Genomic DNA, 24,099 nt, shown 5'->3' with positions numbered 1-24,099 from the left:
AGCCAAGTTGTTTCCAAACAAAGGCTTACTTGTGCCATAAGTCATAGGGCTCCTGGCGGGGTCCATGAGGGTGTCCGGGGCCTGGGCAGATGTAATCTTGAACTGACACACAGGAATGGAGCTGAGGAAAGAATGGACCAGTCTCAGTTTCCATTTGGGACCCAAGCAAAACAGGCAAGTACTGTGGGATGAGCAGCTGTTAGAGGATGTGGATGTCTCTGTGCTTGCTTTGATTCTGGGTTGTTTTTCCTCCGGATCAGTAAATCCCACCTGGAAGATTATGTATCTGGGTGCTTTGCAGTTGAAATTTTGCTCGCAGAGGCAAATGGCTGTGCTACAGGCTGATTTGATGTGGCCGTCCGTGGAGGAAGTGGGAAGAACAGGATGGTTCTTCCCATCCTGTGTGGTGGTGTGATAACTGGCATGAAGCGGTGGTGTGCAGGCATCGTGTCTCCTGCAAATCTGGAGCAACCTGCCACGAAAGGGAGAGGTTTGGTGGTCATCTGAGCAGACCCACACTCATAATAGAGCTGTTGGATCCAGATGCGTGGTACAACTGTTGGGGCATATAGATGATGTTTTCCCAATTTCATCATCATCTTAAGCTCCTGGAGCCAGTTCCTTCTGGCTCACGAAGCCAAAGTCAGCTTTGGCTCTTGCAGAGCATTTCTTGGAAATGCTGCTTTGTACCCACGATTGTTTTCCTGGGTGCAGTGAGTTTTTGTTTTTACTTTTAACTGGAAATGGGAAACAATGTAGATTTAAAAGGCTTATATGATGGGTGCCCAAAGACTTTCCAGATGTTAGGCTTGGTCAGACCAAGTCTGCCATGTTCAGAGCTCCTTGCTTGAATGAAACCCTTTCCATGTGGCTTGTTGGGAGAGAGTGCTTTATTGCAACTCTATCCATATGAGAGGCTTTCTCAACTGGAACCTCTTGCAGAAAGGAACATGCTGGTTGGAAATCATTTGGAGATGCTAATATCTCTGGGTGTTTGGCTTGGCTGCTGTTTCCACGGTATCTGCTGAGCAGTGGAATAAGCTGTGTGTGGAGCAGGCATGCTCCGAGCAGCTGCTTTATGTGGCTATAGGGACCAGCCCACAGGGTGGGGGGTTACTCATGTTATTAAGCATTCATGATTTCTCTTGCCGCTTCTACAGCTTCAGCTGGTGCAAATGAGCCTCCTGGCTCTGTGTTTGTGATCAGGAGGGAAGGGAAAGCTGACCCATGTGTTGTTCCAGTTCTGGCATGCCAAAAATCTGCTTTTATAGGAGCGTGTTCATAATGAACTGTGCCAGGAAACACATGGATTGCTTGAGCCATGAATGGGAGGTCTGTATGGGGCCCTGTGCTCACTGAGAGCCTCGCAGGGACAAAGAGCAGATGCTGGCATGCATTGCTCGCTCTGTAGCAGTCTATATCCTGTGGCCCCCGGTGGATGGGGAGAAGGAGATGGGATCAAGATACTGAGTGCTTGGCTGGTCCGGTGGTGGCAGAGAGGGCAGGAGAAGAGGCCGAGTGAGTGGTTTTACTATGTGCTGCTCTTTGGGGCTCCCCTGGTCTAGAGTGGAGACTGGGTAGGAAGGAGCCTGAGCACTGCAGGCAGGCAAAGAAGTGCTGCTGACAGCTTAGGATGATGATTGTGGATGGGGATGAGAGAGAACGGGAGAGATGTGTGAAACCCATTGGGCCCTAGGTATCCTATGGACAGTGTGACTGTGCATCCTGTGCCTGGCTGCCACAGGAAGAAAAGGCTGTCAGGTGAGAGCTGCTGTCCTGAGCGTTAACAGCTCTTCAGTGTCTGGACTGGTGCTCCCCTGTAGGAACTGCTGTCAAGCCTGCATGAGCTTAGCTACTGGTGAGAAGTGCACACCCAGTACATGAGGAGTTAAACCTGCCTGCAGGCAGTGGAGCCTTGTTCTGACAGGGGGCTTGGTGAGTCCTCTGGACCAGCAAGCTCAGGATGCTCCAGCTCAGTGATTTCATTGCCCAGCCTTTGGAAGCAAGCCAGGGCTTTGAACACAGAGTCTGCTGCTCTTTGATCTAAGAGTGACTAAAAGCAAAGCCTAAGTACTGGAGCCATTCCTGAGAACTTGGCAACTGAAGGAATTGCTGCCTGCAGACAGTGATGTTTAATAAATTACTCCTAAAGAAAAGACTTGTTTGATAACGCTCTTGGGGAGCGTATTATTGAAACCTGTAAGAGTCCTGGATTGCAAACCCTAATACCATCCCTGCTGTGCCTTTTGTGGTCTTGGGATGGAGCACAGGTCATGGTCTTTTCTGAAAATGTGCATATGGTTGCCTTTGACACTAGACTTCTTCTGTGGCCCAATGTCTTCCTCAGGGAACATGGTAATAAATCAGTCCTGTGCTTGGGACTATCTGTGTCCCCCTCATGTTGAGCTCCTTTGGGACATGGGGCCTGAGTGTGAGCTTCTCAGTCTCTTCTCTCTTTTTCTTCAAGGTCTGCCTTTCTTGTGACCCTTAGCTCTGCCTCTGAGCTTGCAGAGAGCCAGGTGATTTTTGAAGCTGTGATCTGGTTTGTTGGTTTTGCTCAGGTTTATGAGCAGCTAAACATGCTGCTGAGGGATACAATGACAGCTTCAGAGCCTGTGTCTTCCTTGCCTTGTTACGGGTTTGTGGAGCTGGGAGTGAGTGCTGCAGTGCAATATGAGTCCAGAGTGCATTAGGTCATCCAAATCTTCTGTTTCCCTTAGTGGTTGCTCATCAAAGAGGAATAGCATGTATTGCTGCTGGATGAATTGCAGAGGCTTTGTTTCTTCAGTGGTCTGAGTAATGGCAGTGGCAGAAACATAGAGGTCACTGTGGATATGGTGGGGTAGCGATGCATTGGCAGTGGACTCCTAGGTGGCTGAAAGCTATTGCTGCCACCTTGCTTTGCTGTGGTTTGTTAATTAGCTGACACACCCAGAGTTGGTAGCTTGATTAAAAAGTGGTGAAAGTGCCTCTTAATCTTGGTCTTTCAGTTTTAGGCTGAAGGGCTGCAGCCTGGGAATGGAATTTGGGCTACTCCGGCTGTCCACCTCAAGTTAGTGGTGAGGACTAGGGCATCTCTGGCCAGGTTACCCTCCTTTCTCCCAGCTGTATCCCTGGCCTCCTTTCTGCAGCAACCTGCATTGTGTGGTTGCTGCAAGGTACCCAGGGCCTTTCTTAAGTGAGTGGCTGTACTCTTTGCTCCTTGGGTGTTGCAAAGGGCCCTGCAAGTTTGGTGAGCCAGGGGGAGCAGGCTCCCCGCCTGTGTGCTGCAGCAGTGCCTTCTAATGGATCATTACATCCTTGCTAACTGTTACTGAAAACAGGCAGGGAACAAATGTTCAGCAGTGTTTTACCAAGCTCTCTGTCTTGTTGGGTGCTGAGCTGGTGATGTCAATACATTCAGCTCCCACCTCAGGTCTGAGACCTGCATGCTCATTGTGCAGCCCTGTGAAGAGCTGGCTCCACAGCTGTGAGCTCCCTTGCTTTGGCATGAGGGCACATGACATCGACTCTACTTTGAGAGGCCAGACAAATGTTGGCCAGCTGTGTTGTCTGCCAGAACAGCTCCTTGGTGAAGCTGGCTGTGCCAGTATTTGCAGCTGGCTTCTTCCATTGCATCCTGGTACTTTTGGGTCTTTGTTTCCTGTAAGCCAAGTATCCCCTTCCACAGCTGGGGCAGCTCTGAGACCTCCTGCTAGCAGGGGAGGAGGAGGGTTCCCCTCTGGGGAGAAAGGATGGATGCAGTTTAGATGTTCTGGGCTTTGCTGTCCTGGGTGCTGCAGATGAATTACAGATCCTCTAATCTGCCATTCCACATGCAGAGAATTAAAGGAACAGGCTTGCACATCTGGCTGAGCTGACATAGGATGAATTTTGCTGAAGTGCTTCTGGAAGCAAGTCTGCAGAGTAACACCCCTGGTGCCTGGCTGGAGAGTAAAGCTGGGCTACAAGCTGCAGAAGCCCCACAGTGCTGGGCTTGCTTGCCAAACCAGGAAACCTTAAACTTGCACAAAGCCCTCTCCCAAATCCCATTCCCATGCTTTTAGTTCCTTGTTTGGTTGCAAACATCTTTGGGATTACTCATATCCTGTGGTGTCTCGAGAGATTGGTGAGCTCTTGGGTACCAAGTGAAATGGATCCTTTCCTTTTCCCTTTCTGTCCTCTGTTCAGAGCTCTTTTAGTTTGGTGAGGAGGAGGTGCCCAGGAACTGGGCCCAGGGCATGCCTGAGGGTGCGTGGCTTGGGATTGATGAAGGCCGTGGGTCTCCCATGGGGCTGGGGATGTGGAGCATTGCACTGTGCTTCCAGCTGCCAGCTGACTTGCCTGTTGCTTCCCCAGCCGTGACTCTAGGTGAGGGGGACGGCTGTGGACTCAGCAGGAATCTGAGGCTGTGAAGCAGCTGAGGGCTTTGTGGTTGAGGCTGCATTCCCAAGCGATGTCGTCAGGCAAGGAGACAGTGATTTTTGGATTGTTTCAAGATGTAGATGACTTGGCCTTTCAAGCAGGGCAGGAGATGTGCTGCCTGGTCTCCTCAACCTTAGACAGTTGCTCTGCAGTGTCCAGATGGTGTCGGACTACTGGAGTGTAGTCCCCAGGCAAGTGCTCATGTGGGACTGGTACTCTGATGCATTAAAGCAGTGGATGGAAAACCCAGCTTGGGCTGAGGCCTGGCTTGTAATGTTGCCCCCCATGCCCTTGCAGCCTGTAAGATGACCATGAAGGTTTGGGCTTGGTTTCATGGCTGGAACTCACCAGTCAGCATTCCTGGTGCTCTCAGGCCTCTTGCAGAAGGTGGGGTTGGTACTGTTACTGCCAGGCCTGTCCAGGTTGTGCCAGGACCATAGACCCTCTTGTTGGCTGCAGCCCTAAATATAGCCTTAGAGAGGGCTGATCTCCCAAGGCTGAGTTCTGCCATTCCACACATTTTCTGGCTGTATCTCTGTACTTACAAAGACCAGCATCCTACAAAGGTCTGCAGTTCATGAGGTTGGAGCCCGTTGCCCAGCTATCTCCATGGCACAGAGTGGGAGGACAGTGTCCATTCTGAGAGGTGAGCATTGAGACATAGGGCTGGGCAGTTTGCTGTCATCTTCCCCCAGAGCCCTACAATGTCTCTGTGTTTGGGATATACCAAATGTGGTGCTTCCCAGGTGGGAACAGGGATGTGGAATCCCCCAGAATTTCAGCTCCAGCTTCCCTGTTCTAGGCCCCGGCTCTGCCATGGGTCCCCCGGATCCTTATTACTTTTTGGGTGCGTTTTCTTATAGCTCTGGCTGATGAAAAGAGCAGTACTGATATATCTCTCTCTTCTAGCTCTGGAGAATGGTCCCAAACCAAAGACATTCCCAGTCTCTGCAAAGTCTGCTGCCAGATCACTGCATTAATGCTGTGGCAGCCTTTGAGTGGGTTGCCTACCATGGGGCTGGGTCTCCTTTGCCAGATGTGTGGAGAGCCTTTTGCTTCCTGGCAATTCTGTAGAGCTTCAGACAACAGTGACTAATTTCATAGAGTTCCTCACAAGTTTGTCCTGAATACGGCTTTGATGATTTAATTTGTCACCCTGAAATGCTCTGCACATGCTCAGGCTGGAACTTGGCAATGGCTGAGTCCTGGCGACATACCAAGACCAAGAAGTGAATTGAGATACGCTTGGTAGAAATTTGGACTGGCAATGCAGATCTAGTGGAGTGTTTTTCCTGGGGAGCTGATATTTGCCTCCTTAAATAAATTAAATTAGTTTTGAACAGGGGATACTTCTGCATGAAAAATGCTGTGTTCCTGCGTTCAGATCTTTGCCATATGATCTCAGAGCCAGGATGTGATCTGAGCCTGCTCATTTCTCTGTCCATGTGCATCCTACTGGTGCACGTCCCCTTCAGGTGATTTGCTCTGTGTATGGGAATGATACCCTCAGGACCTGTAGGTACTAGTTCAGCTTCCCTGGACTATTCACTTAACCTTTATCTATTGCTCCAACAGGAGGGGTTTGCATTTCAATTAAATATCCTTTGGGTAACACACTACTGAGTGTTTTCAAGTGTGCTGCATTTCAACAATTTTTGTCTAATCTGGCTGAAGCTTTCCTGAAAAGCTTTCTGTAGCCACAGCTGAGATGGTTTTAAGCCAGAAACATGTGCTGAGGGTTTCTTTTTCTCCCAGCCAGAGGTGGCTTGTGTCACATGCATATGCAGAGGCCAAGTGTTTGCCAGAGTACACATTTGGGACTGCTGCTTGGCTTTGGCCAAGGACTGTGGCTGGCCCAGCCATCTTGCTGGGGAGAGCTCTGCACTGGCTTGGTCTTGCTAAGCTGGCTTGGTGTTGCTGGGTAGTTTTTGAGGTGGCTCTCATTAAAGGAATAGAGTCATTTTGCTTCTTTCAGCAGCTCCCAGCAATGCGCCGCAGCCCAGATGAGCTCATGAAACCACAGCAGAAACATGCTGTTGGGAAAGTGTCCAGTCAGATTGTGCTGGGGTCGTCTTTACTCTCTATCAGTGCTACAAGAGTTCTCTCATCTGCCAGCTGGGGCAGTTCTTGCAGCTGCCAGTGGCTGAGCCGTGTACAGCCCTGACTGCCACACAGTGAAGCTGGGAGGTCCTCCACCTGGTGAGTACAATAAGAAGAGTAATTTTCTTCTTTATTCATCACTGGTGGAGATTGTTGACTTTATACAGGTTTTACCCAAACTCTGGCGTAATGGCATCCCACACAGTAGCCCTCTCCTTGGACAGCTTTCTCGAGCCCCTGTCCCAAAGGCCCAGGTGAGATGTAGGGGGGATGCATGAACCCTGCTTACTGCAGCCCTTTCCTGGGCCAGGGTTGTACAGCTCTTATGGGCAAGTGCAGCACTTCTCATCTCTGAACAGTGGGCCCTGGTGCTCTGGATTATAGTACTGTGAAAAGCTGTGTCCAGCTCTGGACTTCTGATGTCTTCCACCCAAAACATCTGGACTACGTCTAGCTGCTGTCAGTCTTTCCTTGCAGTCCAAACCTGATATATGGTTGGGACAATGGTTTTCCAGCATGTGTAGCCAGTTCATTAATGACACCTTAGATGCTATCGTCAAAACAAAACACAAGTTTATGGCTCTTGCTGCACTTTAACACTTATTTATCCCAATTTACCTTGACACCTGTGCTCATTAGATGTTCATCACAGGGATCTTGCTAGAGCTGAAATGTTTGTATCCATTTCTCCAGCAGGGAAAACAAGGACATAAATAGTTTCTCCTGTTTCACCAGGAAACTGGATCCTAGTGCTTCCTGACACCTGGTAAAATCCCTGCTTCCCATGTGGGACTTGTGCCAAGCCTTCATCATGCCCTCTGTCCACAGAGCCGTGTCCTGCCTGGACGTGGGGCATAATGAGGCAGCTAAAACTCTTGGCTGATCAGCACTGAGGAAAATGCAATTGTGCTGTCACTGATGGGGTGAAAGCAGTTCTGCTGCTCTTTAGTCTTATATTGGTAATGCTGCTAATTTAATGCTAGAAACACTATAATTTAAAATATCATGTCTTAATACCCTAATGGCATATACTTTCAGAGAGCAGGACCTCATCACAAACTCCATCACTAACATGACCAGTAGGCTGAGACCCCAAGAGGAGAACAAATCTGTTTCCTTCATGAGCTCTCTTAATGCACCCTGCCACCTTGCACATGCTTTGTACCATACAGATATGGTTTGATGGTCATGTGCTTGGTGCCCTGAGGCATATCTGTGGAAACAGACAGACCCGGCTCCTCTAGGTTCAAACTCGAGTGGATTTGACTGTTCTGTTCCCCTTTCATCCTCTCTGTCTCTCCAAGCAGCCTGTTCTGGCATGACCTCAGCTCCTGATGCTCTGGAGCTGTTGGACTATTGAGCACATAGCTGTGTTTATGTGAGGTTGGGTGGTTGCTGCCCTGCTGAGTACTCTTGATGAGACAGATCTGATGTGCAGAGAACTAGATGTGTGTACCTGTGCAAGAACATGTTCTCACATGTTGTGTCACCTTGGGGCATGTGTTCATCTTGTGGTGTTCATGAGACAAGTGGACAAGTGTCACAGACTGATGGATAGTTCCTACCTTTAGGGGAGGTGCATGGTAGCTGGCGATGGAAACTTCGCTGGACATGCTGACTTTGGAGAACAGCATGTTGATGGGACTTGGCTCAGTAGGAGACCCAAAAGATGGGACTTCGATCACTTGTCTGCAGCTCTGCCATTCAGGCCACAAGGGTCAGTCTTTGGCTACTCCTGGTGACCTTTAATTCTGTGAGGACAGATGGCAAGTGATGTCCACCCAGGAACTGTGGGACTTAACCTCACTGAGGGCAGTCCCTTGAGAATGTTGCCTGTGCACCAAAGTCAGTGACTCAGCTGTATGCTGAAGGTAGAAAGCCAGGCTGCAATGAGATCCATAATCTAGACCCTGCAGTATGTTGTTGTACGCTGCTGTTCCTGTGACCTCCCAGTTCCTTGCTGCCTCCTTCCCAATGGCTTCTTTGGGGTGACTGAAAATTAGAATTGTACTCGCAGTCACACTTCGCACAGTCTGCAGGCAGGAAAGACCTCTGAGTTCTGGACTACTGTTTCCTCTGCCCCAGTGTCTTTGGAAATAGGCTTCTATGATTTTCACAATGGGAGGACTTTGTTGCTCTTTCTGTCTGGACTATGGGGAGAGGGTTTTAGCAGATATGGGCTGAGGTGCCCCTACTCCTGGCTGATGTGTTTGGAGCTGGGAGATTGGAGCCGCATCCTGGGAAGCAGCAGCACCGGATAAGCACCTGCGTCTATACCTTGCTGTTGCTGAGAATGGGAGAGCTCAGGCTAGCCACGTTGGAAATGTGTGGCTGGCACTGGGATGCCAGTGAGCAGCTTCGCTTGGTGCTTGCACTGCACTGCGTAGCAGGCTCCAAAGGCTTTCCAGCATGGGAAGGGCTCTTGAGGCTTTCTGGAATGTGATGATCTTCAAAGTACCTCTTTTGGAATAGGATCCCTTACCCTTAGCTCTGGGTGACTGAGATGTCCTGTCAAATTGTCTCCCTTTACCAGGCTTGTATACAAACACCACGCAGGAGGATCTGGCTGAGTGTCCTAAGAGAAACTGCCTTTCAGCTGGACTTGGATCTTATTCATGTAACTTGTCCAGGCAACCATGTTTTGCTTTCAGCACTGGGAATGTGCTGTTTTGACCACTTTCTTGCTCATCTTCATTCTGAGATGCTCAAAATCTGCCTGGCTTCACCCCTTTACCTGCAGAGCATGCTGCTGGGAACAGAGTCCAGCAGCCCATCAGCATGTGCTGAGTTGCCCTTTGTCTGCTTTCCTTGCTGTGGCAAGCTGGTAACTGTACAGAGTGCCTGCAGGGCTGGCTGTGGGCAGGCAGCAGCCAGCTTTGGGAGTGTGCTAGCGTCCCTCAGCAGCTGTGTCAGTCATTGCCTAGGCAAGCACTGGCTGCTCTGTTCCCGGGACCCTGAGATCTTGGGTAGGCTTTAGTGTGTCAAGGAGGGTTCTTTGGGTTTTCCATTGTGGTAGAAAGATGCTTCCAACCCTTCAGACTGCCATCAGACCCTGAGGTCAACTACTGGATTTCTTGTTTCCACTTCAACTTGCAAGAGGGCTGAGTCACCAGTATAAGTTTGGGGTGTCACTGCTGCATTCTCCTGAGCTGTGCTCCAGCAGCTTCTGTGTTTATTCACATAGACAATCCCTGTTCCAGACAAATGTTTTTCTGGGTAATTTCTGAGGATGTTTAGGTGAGACGGAGATGTAATACCAGGGAGAGAAACTTTGAGGGAAGCCTAGAAACAGTCTGTAGGTGTTTCTGATCAGGGGCAGTCTCGATGCGTGGCTGGGACTTAGGATGCATCCCAGAAGACCCAAAAAGAGGTCAAAGAAACATCTGAACTGCCCAGGAAGCTGGTTGCTGACCAGTGTTTTGGTGACTGACTTCCCAGCTGCAAGACACTTCTCTGTTGAGGCTGAAAGTGTAACTAACACTCAGTAGTGGATCATGGGAGCTCCCTCTTAACTCCCCTGGCCCCAGAGCAGAGGGCTCTCCTTGTCTTGGCAAGCTCGGGCAGCCCTGTTCCAGTGATGGCTGGAGAGGCAGGCTTAAAGCAGCTGTGCTGGAATCTGAGCATAGGTCTATTAAACTCTGAATTGATTTTGACAGATGTGCTTTGGGATATGTTTCTCCTAACACAGTGGTTTTGACTGTCTGGAGACCCTTGAGAACAGTACATGCTTACCTGATCCCTTCTCCTCCTCCCCTTGCTCTGAACATGCCCCCCCCCCCCCCCCCCCGTTTTCTGTCTTGCAGCCATGGGGACTCAGGCAACAATCCTTTTCACCAAAGAGCCGTACTCCCAGGATGCCCTGCATGGCCGCAGCGCCATCCTCCGCTGTGAGGTGAAAGAACCAGCGGATGTGGAGTTTGAATGGCTGCAGAATGGGCTTCCCGTTCAGGACACGGAGCAGCGCTTCAAGGAAGGCAGCAACCTTCAGTTTGCTGCTGTCGATCGGCACCGGGATGTTGGGGTCTTCCAGTGTCTAGTGAGAAACTTGCTCACTGGGGAGGAGGCCCACACAGCCAATGCATCTTTCAATATCAAGTGTGAGTGTGGGGTGAAGGCAACAGCCTGATGCTGCCCACTGTGGACAGAGAGAAGCGCTCTGGGGAGGGCCTGAAGCTGGAAACAGCTTTGCCACACTGCTGATGCTTGTGGGGGTAGGGGTTAGGCGGGGGTTGGACAGCTTGGACTGTGCAAGTAGGATTCCTCTCCAGCTAACATGTCCGTCATACCCTCTAGACCTCTTGTGTCTTCTGGTGTACCAAGACTGTTAGAGATGCTTTCTTATGCTGTCATTCCCATTTGTTTACATGAAATGGAGACATTACTGCACCAGGTGTGTCCTGGGCACTGCAGGTCTTTTCAGAACACCTCTTATCCCTCAGAGAACAGCTACACAGAGCAAAGTTGGACCTTTGCAGTGTGGGTGTCCCTTTACTCTGTGCTGGCTTGAGGGCTTATGCGTCTCTAAGCATGCTTGTGCTCTTGCTGCCTGCTCTGGTTATTTGTGTGTCACCAATAATCATTACCTGGGCTCATTAGGTTTGGAGAGCCAGCTGTGTTGATATTCTTTGATCCTACAGGGATTGAGACAGGCAGTGTGGTGCTGAAGCAGCCGGCCAGCATAGCTGAGATCCAGCCCTCCTCTACAGTGGTGCTGCGGTGTCACATTGATGGCCACCCACGGTAAGGGTTGCCTCCTGAGGAGTGGACCCTGCCAGGGGTCCCCCTGCACCTTAGCTATGTGCTCTTCCCCTCTTTCTCTCTCTCTCTCTCTCTTCCTTCCCTGCCCTTTCTCTCTCTCCTTCTCCCCCACCTCCCCTCCTCTCTCCTGCAAGAATTCAGTAGAGTCTAGGAAAGGCGAAAGGCAGGATTGAGCCTGTGGCTGAGCACCGTGGGAGAAGGCAAACGGCTTCCTCAGAGCCGCGTAGCGAGGAGCACAGTAAGAATGGGCTGTCAGAGTTCCGTCACTGAGCTGCTTGGTGTGCTGCAGTCACTCTCCGTTGCTTTCCAGTCATGTCCCATCCACTTGGCTGCACGTCTCATGGCTTTGTGTCTATGTCAGGGCCAGCAGCGGGGATGGAGAACCAGGGAAACGGGCCATCTCTGGGCTGTCTCCTCCGCACACCTGCTCTCTGGGGAGCCCTGACGGTGCCATGCAGCTGGTCACCTTCTTGTCCCTGTTTTGCAGCCCCACATGGCAGTGGTTTCGGGATGGTAACCCCCTCCCCGATGGCCGCAGCACCTATTCTGTCAGCAACAAGGAGCGAACGCTGACCCTGCAGAGTGCCAGCCCTGATGACAACGGTCTCTACTACTGCTGCGCCCGCAGTGCTGTCGGCTTCATCTGCAGCCAGAACAACTTCACACTGAATGTCATCGGTGAGTTGTGACCTAGCTGTTTAGGACTGGAGGCTCAGCTGTTTTACTTCCCTGATAACAGCCTCCCCTCTCCCACAGGACCAGGAGCCAGGAAGTGTCAGGCTAGTGTGACTTTCTCTGTGCAAAGCTTCTGGCCAGAGACGGGCCTGGAAAATCCTGGCCAGATTTGAATCCTGCCCTATCTACAGGTGTTAATTTGCCATTGTATTTTTCTGGAGCAGGTTTATGCTGTTGTCTCTGGTAGTGGAGCACCAGGTTTGGACCCTGGAGGCTGTAGGTACTGCTAGTTTTGCTAATATTAGTGCCACATGGGTAGATGCCCATTGGCCTTTGGAGGCAAGACCCAAGGAGGGCAGGAAATGTTGACCTTAGAGAGGTATTTGGAACTGGACAAGGGAATTTGCAGTCCAGTGACAACTTTGATCTGTTTGCTAGGAGCCAGGGTGCTCAGGGCCTTGCTGGAAGCAGAAGGGGTTTTCCCCAGAGCAGCTTCCACATGCAGTCCTGGGCTCTGATTCCATAACTCCAGCCCTGCTGGCATGTCGGTCTCCTTTGGGCTTGCAGGGTGCATCCACCTCTTCTTTGAGCTTCCCCCAGAGCACTGATGAGGGGACACAGGCCATTTTGTTCCTTTCACCCTCCCGTGGTCTCTGCCATTGCAGATGAGAGCTTTCCTCAGGCGGTGATCGTCCCACAGGACCTCATTGTGACCAAGAATGAAGAGGCCATGTTTGACTGCCAGTTTGCAGCCGTGCCCCCTCCCACCCAGGAATGGCTCTTTGAAGACAACCCCATCACCAACAGATCCAAGTAACAGGGACCTCAGTGATGTGGGCAGGGCTGGGAGGAGAGGGGCACTGTGTTCCGGAAGCGACAGAAAGAGGCCAAAGCCTGTCTGTGCATGAAGGCAAGCATGCAGCATCAGGCTGGCCATGGGGATTGGTTTCTCAGCTTCGCTGGCTTGGGTTTAGTAGGGGCTTGGTCCTTGCGCATGGCTTTATCTGCAAAGGACTCTTTGTAGTTTGTCCTCAAATGAGTCCATGGGGCTGTCAGTTCTTGACGCCCCTGAATGATGGCCCCTACAGCTGGGGACGTCTCCCAGCCCCAAATGTCTGAGTGTGGTGATTTCATGGAGCCAGGGACTGCTCAAGCTCCAGTCACTGACCTGGGACAATTCACAGTCAGGAACGTGTCCCAGTACCAGATGCCCACACGTGGTGATCCCCAAACCCCCAACCCCCAACATCTGCACAGCAATCACTGGGTGCATGGCTCTCTTGCACTGCCAGATACAAGTGCATGGTGATCCCCAGAGCCAGGAACCTTTCTGAGCCCCAGACACCTAGTCAGTCCGCAGAGCTGGGAACGGTGATCCTGGAGCCCGGCTGTCTCTCAACCGGACTGTGCAAAGCAAGCAGTGCTGTCCGGGTGCCAGATGCCCTTGGCCCGGCAGCTCCCGGGCGCCACCTTGTGCCCCCTGCCCCCTCTCCTGGCTGTTCCTTCTCTTGGTACTGGCCCAGTTTCGTGATGCATCTTTTGATGGGAGCCAGCTCTTCACTAGGAAAAAGACTTCTGTGAGCTCATTTCCTCCATGAAGAATGTATCCCGCCATCTCCTTGTATATGTCTGCTGCTCCTCCCACACTGGGAAGCTTTGGCTCAGTGCAGTCTCCCTCTTGGTTTCATGGGCTCGTGTGGGACATTGCAGGGCTGTAGCTCTGGCCCATGCCCTGCAGAGATGCCTACTGAGCCCTTCTCTCCCCACGTGCCCAGGACCACCGTGTTCACCAACGGTTCCCTGCTGATCACCCAGGTGAGGGCTCGCAGCACCGGTGTCTATAAGTGTGTTGGCCACGGGCAGAGGGGGAAACCTCTTGTATTGAAGGCGACTCTGCGGCTAGCAGGTGAGGTCCTGGGGCTGGTGACAGGGTGGGCAGCGGGTCCCAGAGTTCCAGTGTCACTCTGGAGCTGTGTGATGATGGTACATGGAAAACTGCTTGGTTTATCTGTGAAATGGTCCATCCTTGCTGCCTGGATGAGGGGAGCAAACATAGCTTGTGCACTCTCTACCTCGAATGATGCCTTCCATTTGAATGATGATGCTGGTGAGTTTCCTACATGTTTCCTGCCGTGTTTGAGCTCTGCTGTCTATTGCTCCTCTCAGATATTGAAGAAATGGCACCCTTCTCCCCGAAGGTGTTGACAGCGAACCAGGGGCATCGCGTGTCCTGCACTGCCCCGCGAGGTGTACCCACCCCCCAGGTCTGGTGGGAGAGGAACCAGGAACGAATTCCCACTGCTGGCAGGGTGTACCAAGAGGCAGAGCAGCTTGTTTTTACCAGTATCACTGAGATGGATGCAGGGATCTACACGTGCCATGCTGCCAACAAGGCTGGAGAGAAAAAACAGGAGCTGAGCATCACTGTGGCTAGTAGGCAACTTTCTGAGAAGGGGGGAGCAGAAAAGGGGCTGGATGGGGGTTAGAGTGAGCTGGGACAGCATGGTGCATCACCTCTCTGATACAGACAGGCACTTCTCTCATGGTTGAGCTGCTGGGCCCCCTGTCTGGCTGCACACTGCCTGTCTGGTCTGCACTGGTGCTGGTCAGGGGGATAGTGAGTGGCCCTGTGTAACCCCTTGCCTTCGTGCCCAGCGGTACCCAAGTGGGTGGAGATGCCCAAGGACAGCCAGCTGGAGGAGAGTAAGCCAGGATACCTGCACTGCCTCAGCAAGGCCTCCCTGAAACCTACCGTCACCTGGTACCGCAACGGTGTCTCCATTTCTGAGGTGAGGTGATGGGGCAAGCCCCTGCTGCTTGTGGGCACTTCTGCTGGGCATCTGCCCTGCTGCTGTTGTTTTTCACCTTTTCCTAGGCCCAGCATCCCTGTCACCCCCACTTTGACCACGTTCCTGGCACTATCTTCATCCTTCTGATGTATTGATACACAACTGGCTGTCTCTCACCACTTGGCTGCCAGTCAACCCTGTGCTTTTGGGGCAGTGACAAGAGAAAGGTCACTGCAGCTTGTCTTAGTTATCATGTGGGTCTCAGCAGAGATATGTCTGTCTGAAGCATGGTGTGGGCATGTGGAGTGTCAGAAGTGCCACAAGCAAGGGCTGAGCCCAGGGCTGGTGACAGTGTCATTTCTGCCCCTTTCCTTCCCTCCCTCTGGGCAGGACTCACGGTTTGAGATTTCCGACAATGGGACGCTGCGCATCAACAATGTGGAGGTGTATGATGGGACCACGTACAAGTGCGTGAGCAGCACACCAGCAGGCAGCATCGAGGGGTACGCACGAGTGCACGTGCTAGGTATGCTGACAGTCACCTCACCTCCTTCCCTTGTGGGGACCTCTTTTGCCTGGCAGGGTGCAGGTGTGATACCTGTGGCTCCAGTGCCTCCTGTGGTTGTAGGGGGTGTAAAACAGCACATCTGTCTATTGCAGAGAAGCTGAAGTTCACCCCGCCACCCCAGCCACTGCAGTGCATGGAGTTTGATAAAGAGGTTACAGTATCCTGCTCAGCCACTGGCCGGGAAAAACCCACCATCCAGTGGACTAAAACAGGTAAGAGAGACTTGGATGTGATATGTCTGTTTCTGACCTGGGGCCCCAGGAACTTTGTCCCACCTCCAGTGTGGGCGAAGCAGTGGTGCCAGATGCCTGGGAAGCCGCCATGTGGCACACTGCTTCATGCATGACTGGTGCATCCATCTTCTTGTGTCCTGCAGATGGGAGCAGCCTGCCGTCCCATGTCAGCCACAATGCTGGCGTCTTGTCCTTCCATAAGGTGAGCAGGAGCGATTCAGGGAACTACACATGCATCGCCTCCAACAGGCCACAGGGCGAGATCCGTGCCACCGTACAGCTTGTGGTAGCAGGTGAGGGCTCTGCAGCAGGCAAGTGGGTTTCCTACTGAGCTGGCCTTGCAGTGGGTTTGCCTGGGCGGCACCCAACTGGCATGCCCCTGCAGAGAAAGCAATGTCTGGCCTGACCCCAAGCTGTGCCCTGTGGCACTCAAGTGTCTGGTTTGTCAGTGCTTTGCATGCAGCCTCAGAGGGCATGTGCCACTGTGCCAGTGCTGGCCCTGCGCCCTTGTGGGAGCTCAGCACCATTCCCAGGAACTGATAGCATTCGTGTTGGTCTCTCTGCCTTCAGTTTACGTCACCTTCAAGCTAGAGCCAGAGCCCACAACGGTGTACCAGGGGCACACAGCCATGTTCCAGTGCCAGGCAGAGGGGGACCCCATACCGCACATCCAGTGGAAAGGAAAGGACAAGATTTTAGATCCTGGCAAGCTGCTGCCCAGGTATACAGCCTCCATTCCAAGCTGAAATATGGTGCAGCCTGACATTCCCCGTGCCTACTCAGTATGTGGGTGCCAACAGTGCAATCTCGGGTTCCCAGCTTGGTGGGCACATAGTTGTCTCCATGTGCCAGGAGCTGGACTCCCCTGGTCCCAGGGTTACTCTTTCTGCCACAGCCTGCCAAGCTGTGATTGAGCTGCAGTCATTTGTTCTTGAGTGTTGCACAGCCTGAGATTGAAGATGATTGCACTAGGGACATGGGGCTGAGGCATTCTGGACAGATGGGGCTTCAGGTGCCCCAAGCCTGCCTCTGCCTTCTGGTGTTTGCAAAGAGCTCTATGTGTGTGATTGGCAGGATTCAGATCATGCCCAATGGCTCTCTGGTGATTTACGACGTTACCACCGAGGACTCTGGAAAATACACCTGTATCGCTGGCAACAGCTGCAACATCAAGCACCGTGAGGCCTTCCTATATGTTGTAGGTAAGGGAGATGCCCAGTGTTGGGACGTGGCCTCCTGCGATCCCTGGCAATTCTAGGCCTTGCTTCTGGCCTTATATGTGGGTGCTGCATGTCAGGTCATGCCTGCCAGGTAGTCACAACATCATCCCCATAGGGATGCAGCACAGTGTGCTGTGGGATATGCCCAGCTTGCTGTGCCTGGATGAGGAGGTGGCCACAGCAGCAGGTGGGGGGTGGGGCTTTTCTCATTCCTACAGCACATTCCTGAGCAGGATTTGGGAGATCTCTCCACACCCTCATGTGGTTGGTGCTCTCTGCTCCACAGATAAGCCAGCAGCAGAAGAGGATGAGGGACTTGGCAGCCACACACCCTACAAGATGATCCAGACCATTGGGCTTTCGGTGGGGGCAGCTGTTGCCTATATTATTATTGTGCTGGGGCTGATGTTCTACTGTAAGAAGCGGAGAAAAGCCAAGAGGCTGAAGAAGCAGCCAGAGGGCGAGGAGCCCGAAATGGAGTGTCTGAATGGTGAGGCTGACACCCCTGAGGGTGGGGATTTCACTGCTGGCCCCCTATGCCTTTGCTGGAGGGTCTGAGGGGCATTCCTTGCCCTTGGTCTCTTGCTCTTAGTTCTGTCTATGGCTGGTGGCAGAGACCTGCTACCAGGTGAGAAATAGGAAAGTTGGTGTGAAACCTGCGTCCCAGCCCGACATTGTGGCCATCTCTTTCTGCTGAGTTATGTATTGCTCCTGCATCCCAGCACCTGTACATGGCATCATATACACCAGAGGAGGAAAGGATCCCTATTGCAATGTAATGAAATACTAGTACTCTGCTGGCCTCTTCAAATCACAGCTCAGCAGCTTCTGGTGCTGGAGAGAAGTTGTTTCACTGAACTCACTCTGTTATCCCTGAAACCCTTACAAGCTTTGAGCATCTACAGCATTCTCCGACAAGGACTTCTGGAGCATAAGAGATTATCTAAAAATTCTCTCTTTGCTTTTCAAGCTTGTCGCTTACCAGCTCTGCACTGGAACACACAACTTTTTTGTATGTCTGGTTGTTCCTGCGTGTGCCTTTTCTGGTTGTGCTGTCACCTTCCTGAGATGGGGAGCCCCAGACATGATTTGGTGCGTCCACCTTGCAGAGTGACACAGCTGTGCTATGTCTTCTTCCCAGCTGCGCCCCTGGCTTCCGTTCCCTGTTGACAGAGCTGGCTGAGCCCACCACTGTGGATAAGACATTGCTTTCCTCGAGCCTCACATTGCATCTTTGGCTGCACCTCCCAGTTCTCAGTGTCACTGCAGCTGGCCACAGCTGGCCTCTGTCTTTGCTGCTAGCTGCACTGGCAGCTTTGGCAAACAGCTGCCAGCAGTACCCCATCCATGTTGGCAATGTGTTGTACTGCCATGATTCCTACCTTCTGTGTGTCCGTTGGAGGATGTTTCCTCATGTCCTGTAGCAGCTGAGCTGCTCTTTAACAGCTGTTTCCATGAGACCCAGCAAATAGATTAAACTGGGTTCCCATTGTGCATGAGCTACAGGACTCCTTCAATGAACCCAAGAGATCTCTGGGGCATAATTTTCATTTCCAAAAGCTGTTTCAGCTTTCTCCTGACAACGTGGTTGTCCTTGCATCACTGATACTAGTGAGGACTTGTAAGTGATGGGGCACAGTCAAATTTGCTGTCCTTAATCCCCTGAATCTCCCGATACCTCCCCATAAGTACAGATGTTTCCCCTCCCAATTCTCTAGCACATAGCCATGACCTGATCACATGCGAATTGCTGTGAGGGCCTGGCAAAACATAACTGCTGGGTTTGTCTCCTGGTTTTCCTCTTGCATTGGTACTTTGAACAGAGCCAAACCTCCAGAAGAGAAGTCTGGCTGTGGGGAACTCCCTGGGAGCAGGGATGTGGGAGCATCTCTGCAGCTTTGTGGTCTGCTGCTGTCACTACTGTGAACTCTTTCTGTGGACAGGTCACAGGCAGCTCACCTGTGTCAGCGGGCACTGGCCAACATCTTCTTCCTGGGACAGGATTTTTTTAAAATCTTTTTTGAGGTGGTCTCAGATTTTTATCTTGGCCTCTCTTTATTATATTTTTATTCTGCCAGAGTTTGCCTATTCTTATTGCCTTCATCTGTAACCAGTTTAGTTATCAGACAGATGCTTCCTCACTGCTACAAGCAGATCCAGCTGCCCAGATGTCTACATTCCTCTCCATAGCCTGTCTGGAGAAGTGGTTTGTGTTTGCTCTCAGCTCCATTGGAGTCATCCCACTCACCATACTCTTCAAAGATCTGACTCTATGCCTCTTTTTGATGTGGTCTCTTTAGCTGAAGTATCTCAGCACCTACCTCAGTAACTACAAGTATTCCCTGGCTGACTACTAGCTGACTTGTCCAGTGCCCTCAGAATCCAGAAAGATTTGACCTTCCTATGGATGTGCAGTAGATCCTTCCTATGGATTTCCTATGGCTCAGTCCACTCCTAACCAGTCAGTTTACCTTCCAAGATCATGTCCTTGTTGTGCCACATCCTCTATAAAAAGGGTGCTTGCTCTCAGTATCCCTCTGTCTGACTGTGCTGCTTTTTTTTTTTTGATGAATACAGACATAGCTTCTGGGGAGGCTAATGGCTGTGGGGACTGATTTCTGAGGTGGCATGTGCTAATGTCTCTGGGGCAGGATGGCATTGTCTCTTTCTTCAGGTGCTGCAGGCAGGTGGGCAAAGTAGGCCATTTCTTTACACTTGGTTTGCCTCTGGACTGCTGGATACACAGATTAAATTCCTGTTATTTTTGCAGTCCCCTTGTTATTAACTGCCTTTTCCAAGCTCTGTAAAACAGTCTGTTCTCAAAAGCATCTGTTCTTGCTGCCTGCTGGTGCTGTCTCTCAGTGGCAGCACACTCACTCTACAGCCTTTGGGATTTTCTTGGCACAGTTGCAGTGGTCTTCTTGTGTTATCTTCTTGGCGTGAAGCTTGTAGTCTTAAGACATGATCAGTCATGAGTGCAGACAGCACAGAGTCAAACAGTCCTGCTGATAATTAGTGTAAAAACAGAGAGAGTTTAAGGAGCATCAAGCTTTGATTTATAGGATAGGTGGTGTTTTTTCACTATTGTCTTCTGCAAATATTACTCCAGCATGTGAGAGTGTACGGCTGTCAGTAGCCATGGCTCTTAAGTCAACATAACTCAGTGTTCACAGCTGCAGTCCTACCTGTGAAAAAGCCATGGTCCCTGTCAGGGTGGCCAAACCTGCTCAGGATGTGCTGGTACCTCTCTTGTACACCTTCATTGTAAGCATGCATGTACACGCACTGCTATACAATAACCTTTGATGGAAATTACAGGCAGTGGGATTCCTGTTGGAGTTAATTTTTTGTTGGGTTAAGTCTTAATTTTGTGATTTCCTTTTGCATGGCTAAGTGTTTGCCTAATGCTTGTTCCAGGACTAGCTGAAATGCAGTGTGCACAGTAGTACACAGAGTGATGCTTGAGGGTGTGTCAGCCACCTTAGCTCAAAGCTGTGCCCTCCTTTACATTCCAACTCCTGCCTCCAGCTTATGGAAAGTACCATTTCCAAAGTACCAGGTCTGATCCAAACTGATCCAAAATGCCTTTAAAATCAAGGTTTCCTATCTATGCAGTTGTTCCTCTACAAGCTGCCTGTAAAATGCAGAGTTCTCTACTTTCTCAAGGCAATAATGTTTTGTCCTGTTCTTTGGCTTCTGTTTATGCTAAGGAAATTTCTAGTGGAGTTCCTGTGCAGAAAATTTGCTGGGATTGATTGCAAGGACAGCGCTTCCCAGCACTGCTTTAACGAAGCCAGTTAAAGTCCAGACTGATCTGGTCTTACAGGTTCAAGATTTCCGAAGACATGAGCATTGCTGGCTTGCTGGGAAGTGAGTAAGGAGCAGGGACATCAAGACTGCAACAGCTGAGGCCAGATAGACTTGAGATGCTCTTTGGCATCACGAGACTGTGCTTATAGTGAGCAGGGTTCACTCTGCTCCATCTCTCCGTCATGCCTCATCCTCTGCTGTTGATCTGCGGAGTTTTGTCAGTGGTAGTTTGGATGTAGCCACCGCTTTGGAATGACTGAGTGGCATGGGATGGACAAGGCCAGATGGGGCTGGCTGGTTCTGGGACCAAAGCCATTGCTCAGCATCTGATTTCAAGGGTGGCTGCAGGACTGCCAGAGATGAGGCCGGAACTGAGCCCAGAGGGAACAACTGCATGGAGGCCACTCTGTTGCCTGGGGCTAGACATCAAGCTGGGGTGCTTGGAGCCAGTTGTGAGTGCTTGGAGTGTCAGAGGCTCAGAAGGGGCTAAGCCCCAATATAACATTCTCTGCACAGCCTGGCAGGATGCTGAAGCCGTTTGTGCTTCCCTCACAGGTGGTGCTTTGCTGCAGAATGGGCAGATGACAGCAGAGATTCAGGAAGAAGTAGCCTTGACCAACCTGGGCAGCAGCTCCGGGGCCAGCAAGCGGCACAGTGCTACTGACAAGATGCACTTTCCACGTTCCAACCTGCAGACGATCACAACCCTGGGTACGCTGGGCCACCCTGGCCCTGACCCCTCTCCAGCAGGAAACCTGACTGAAACCCCAGCTGTCCTAGCCAAAAAATGGAATGTACTGGGGTACTGAGGGCTCTGCAGTACCCCAGTACAGTACTGGACTGTCAAATACACATGCTGTCCTAACACACGGTCTCTTCCCATGTGCTTCTCTGCACTTTCAGGCAGGGGTGAGTTTGGCGAAGTGTTCCTGGCCAAGGCCAAAGGTGCAGAAGATGGTGAGGGGGAAGTGCTGGTCCTGGTGAAGAGCCTGCAGACAAGGGATGAGCAGCTGCAGCTGGACTTCCGTCGAGAGGCGGAGATGTTTGGCAAGCTGAACCACTCCAACGTGGTGCGGCTGTTGGGGCTGTGCCGTGAGGCAGAGCCACACTACATGGTCCTGGAGTATGTGGACTTGGTAAGGGCCCTATCAGCAGTGCCTGCAGTGGAGCAGGGGGATGACAACAGTGGCATGGGGCTTGCAAGTGTGACAACAGGCTGGCAGCACAGGGCAGGCAAGGTGTAGGGATATGAGGCTGAGCTTACTGCTGTTCCCAACCTGTGGAGGAGTCTCAAGGGGAATGAAGTTCTTCTGCAAGACCTGGAGGTGACTTTGTTCTTTACATCCTCCTGATTCCTGGTTTATGTCCTGGACTCAGCTGTGTAAGCTAAGCTGTGGGGCTGCATGCTGCAGAATGGCTGTGAATGCTAAGGGCTATAGGCAGTCTGGAGTTTGTAGGAGGGAAATCAATCTGGGGCATGAAAAACCTCCTGGAGACTTAAGGCCTGCTTGCCCTGATCGTAGCCAGTTGAGGCCCAGAAGCAAGATACTGGCTTGCCCTGCAAGGCAGGGACCATAGATCAGGAGATGAGGATCTGTGGGTCTGCCAAATCCAGGCACTGCAAGGACTGATGAGACTGGTCGCATGTAGAGGTGCTGTGTCTTAATTGCTTTCTGTCTCCCAGGGGGACCTGAAGCAGTTCCTGAGGATCTCGAAGAGCAAAGATGAGTCTCTGAAGCCACAGCCTCTCACTACCAAACATAAGGTGACAGTGCAGCTTTTGAAGTGCTGTGGGGTTGGGGACCTAAAGGAGGACAGCCAGTGCTGACACCTCTCTGGGGTCAGGTGTCTCTCTGCACACAGGTGGCCCTGGGGATGGAGCATCTCTCCAATGGCAGGTTTGTGCACCGGGACTTGGCAGCCAGGAACTGCCTGGTCAGTGCCCAGCGGCAGGTCAAGGTCTCATCCCTGAGCCTCAGCAAGGACGTGTACAACAGGTCAAGTGGGAGCCTGACAGGGGAATGAATGGGGGTGGAATGGCGCCAATCTCATTGCCTGCCTGTCTTGCCCACAGTGAGTACTACCACTTCCGCCAGGCCTGGATCCCGCTGCGCTGGATGCCACCTGAAGCTGTGCTGGAAGATGAGTTCTCCACTAAGTCAGACGTGTGGTCCTTTGGGGTGCTCATGTGGGAGGTCTTCACGCATGGGGAGATGCCCTACACTCCACTGGCAGATGATGAGGTCTTAGCAGGTATGTGGAGTACCTTGTGCTGTCTCTGAAATTGTAGCCTAATTTCTTTTCATATGGTAAAGGTGGCCAGACAAGCTGTGTGATGTCCCTCCTCTTGACATGGTGCTAATCTGTCTGAGGAGGCTGTCCCAGCCTGCATGGAGAATTGCTGCCCTCCTTGAACTCTACAGAGAGGATCACAGCCCTTCCCTATTGCCCTTTGAACTTTTCTTTCATGCCAGGTCTGCAGTCAGGAAAGATGAAGCTCCCGCACCCCGAGGGCTGCCCTTCCCGCCTGGCCAAGCTGATGCAGCGCTGCTGGGCCCCCAGCCCTAAGGATCGGCCCTCCTTCAGTGAGCTCGCCACCACCCTTGGAGACAGCTCAGCTGACAGCAAAGCCTGAGCATCCGGCCCTTGCTGGTGAAGGACGTGGCGGGGTGGAAGGGGGTCTCTATGTGCCTGGGGAGCCCCTGGCACTCCTGCAGTCCCTTGCTGAGCCCGACCCCAATGTGCCAGCAAGCAGCTCAGTGCCAGCAGCTGCTGGACTCAAAGCACAAGCCAGTGTACCCCAGCCCCACCTCCTTCCTCCACAGGTCCCAAAAGACAGCCCTTGCTGCCTCCTGCTCTCCACCTGCTCAGCCCAGTGTCCTTAGGCTGCTGGTGTGGATGGAGCGCAGCTCCCCCTCATCCAGTGAGAGCTGGGGTGTCCCTGCTCACCACGTCCATACCTGCCGGCCTGGCCCGGCCTCTCTCTCCGTCCATCTGTGCTAGGCATGCCTGACTTCCCCACACCCCTATGGGTACAGGCCAGCCAACAGGAGCACAAAGTGCCTGGCATATGAAGGAGCTCACTACCTTTCCCAGTTACCCTGTGCCTTTTTTTGTACTATGACTCTGGGCAGAGCCCCCTCTCTCCCTCTCCCTCTTCCAGAGCGCTGACTCCTCCCTACCATAGTATTTCTGTTACTGGAATGCAGCCTAGAGTGGGTTAGTTTGTTTGCTTGAGTGGAGGGTACTGCAGCCAAGAAGGGTTGGGTTTTGTTGGGTTTTTATGTGCTGCTCTCAATAAAGAAGGCGCTTTTTTTTGGGGGTTTTTTTTGTCTTTGTAAGATGCTGTCAGATAGCTGTTTTCTTCCACATAGCTCCTGGGAAGGGTTGGGGGCCAGTTCTTCAGGCATGGCATCTGTCTCCTGTGTTTAGCCCTTTAGCCCCCTTCTCAGATGAATTTGAGCTTTGTGTTCCCTGAGGGAGCACTTTGCCTCAGTGCTTACTGTCTCTCTGGGCAGTCGTGGGTTGCCTTCCAACAGGAA

General features: G+C 51.9%; 1 protein-coding gene across 1 annotated transcript in view; it reads left to right on the top strand.

The window, feature by feature from the left end:
- PTK7 (protein tyrosine kinase 7 (inactive)) overlaps positions 1 to 23,877 on the top strand; it is a 37,320-nt gene extending 13,443 nt beyond the window's left edge. The window contains exons 2-20 of the mRNA XM_032683606.1: positions 10,308 to 10,601; positions 11,142 to 11,244; positions 11,750 to 11,940; positions 12,603 to 12,750; positions 13,713 to 13,843; positions 14,104 to 14,370; positions 14,593 to 14,726; positions 15,117 to 15,252; positions 15,387 to 15,506; positions 15,671 to 15,820; positions 16,098 to 16,248; positions 16,602 to 16,729; positions 17,034 to 17,237; positions 21,113 to 21,268; positions 21,461 to 21,693; positions 22,242 to 22,322; positions 22,403 to 22,554; positions 22,632 to 22,810; positions 23,032 to 23,877. Coding sequence (XP_032539497.1) covers positions 10,308 to 10,601; positions 11,142 to 11,244; positions 11,750 to 11,940; positions 12,603 to 12,750; positions 13,713 to 13,843; positions 14,104 to 14,370; positions 14,593 to 14,726; positions 15,117 to 15,252; positions 15,387 to 15,506; positions 15,671 to 15,820; positions 16,098 to 16,248; positions 16,602 to 16,729; positions 17,034 to 17,237; positions 21,113 to 21,268; positions 21,461 to 21,693; positions 22,242 to 22,322; positions 22,403 to 22,554; positions 22,632 to 22,810; positions 23,032 to 23,192 — 3,119 coding nt within the window. The 3' untranslated portion in view covers positions 23,193 to 23,877. The remainder of the gene's footprint in view (positions 1 to 10,307; positions 10,602 to 11,141; positions 11,245 to 11,749; positions 11,941 to 12,602; positions 12,751 to 13,712; positions 13,844 to 14,103; positions 14,371 to 14,592; positions 14,727 to 15,116; positions 15,253 to 15,386; positions 15,507 to 15,670; positions 15,821 to 16,097; positions 16,249 to 16,601; positions 16,730 to 17,033; positions 17,238 to 21,112; positions 21,269 to 21,460; positions 21,694 to 22,241; positions 22,323 to 22,402; positions 22,555 to 22,631; positions 22,811 to 23,031) is intronic.
- Positions 23,878 to 24,099: the final 222 nt, after the last annotated feature.

The sequence above is a fragment of the Chiroxiphia lanceolata genome, chromosome 3 (genome assembly GCF_009829145.1).
Source record: "Chiroxiphia lanceolata isolate bChiLan1 chromosome 3, bChiLan1.pri, whole genome shotgun sequence".
NCBI classification, from domain to species: Eukaryota; Metazoa; Chordata; class Aves; order Passeriformes; family Pipridae; genus Chiroxiphia; species Chiroxiphia lanceolata.
Note: the sequence above shows the minus strand (reverse complement) of the source record. Positions and strands in the feature narration are given on the sequence as shown.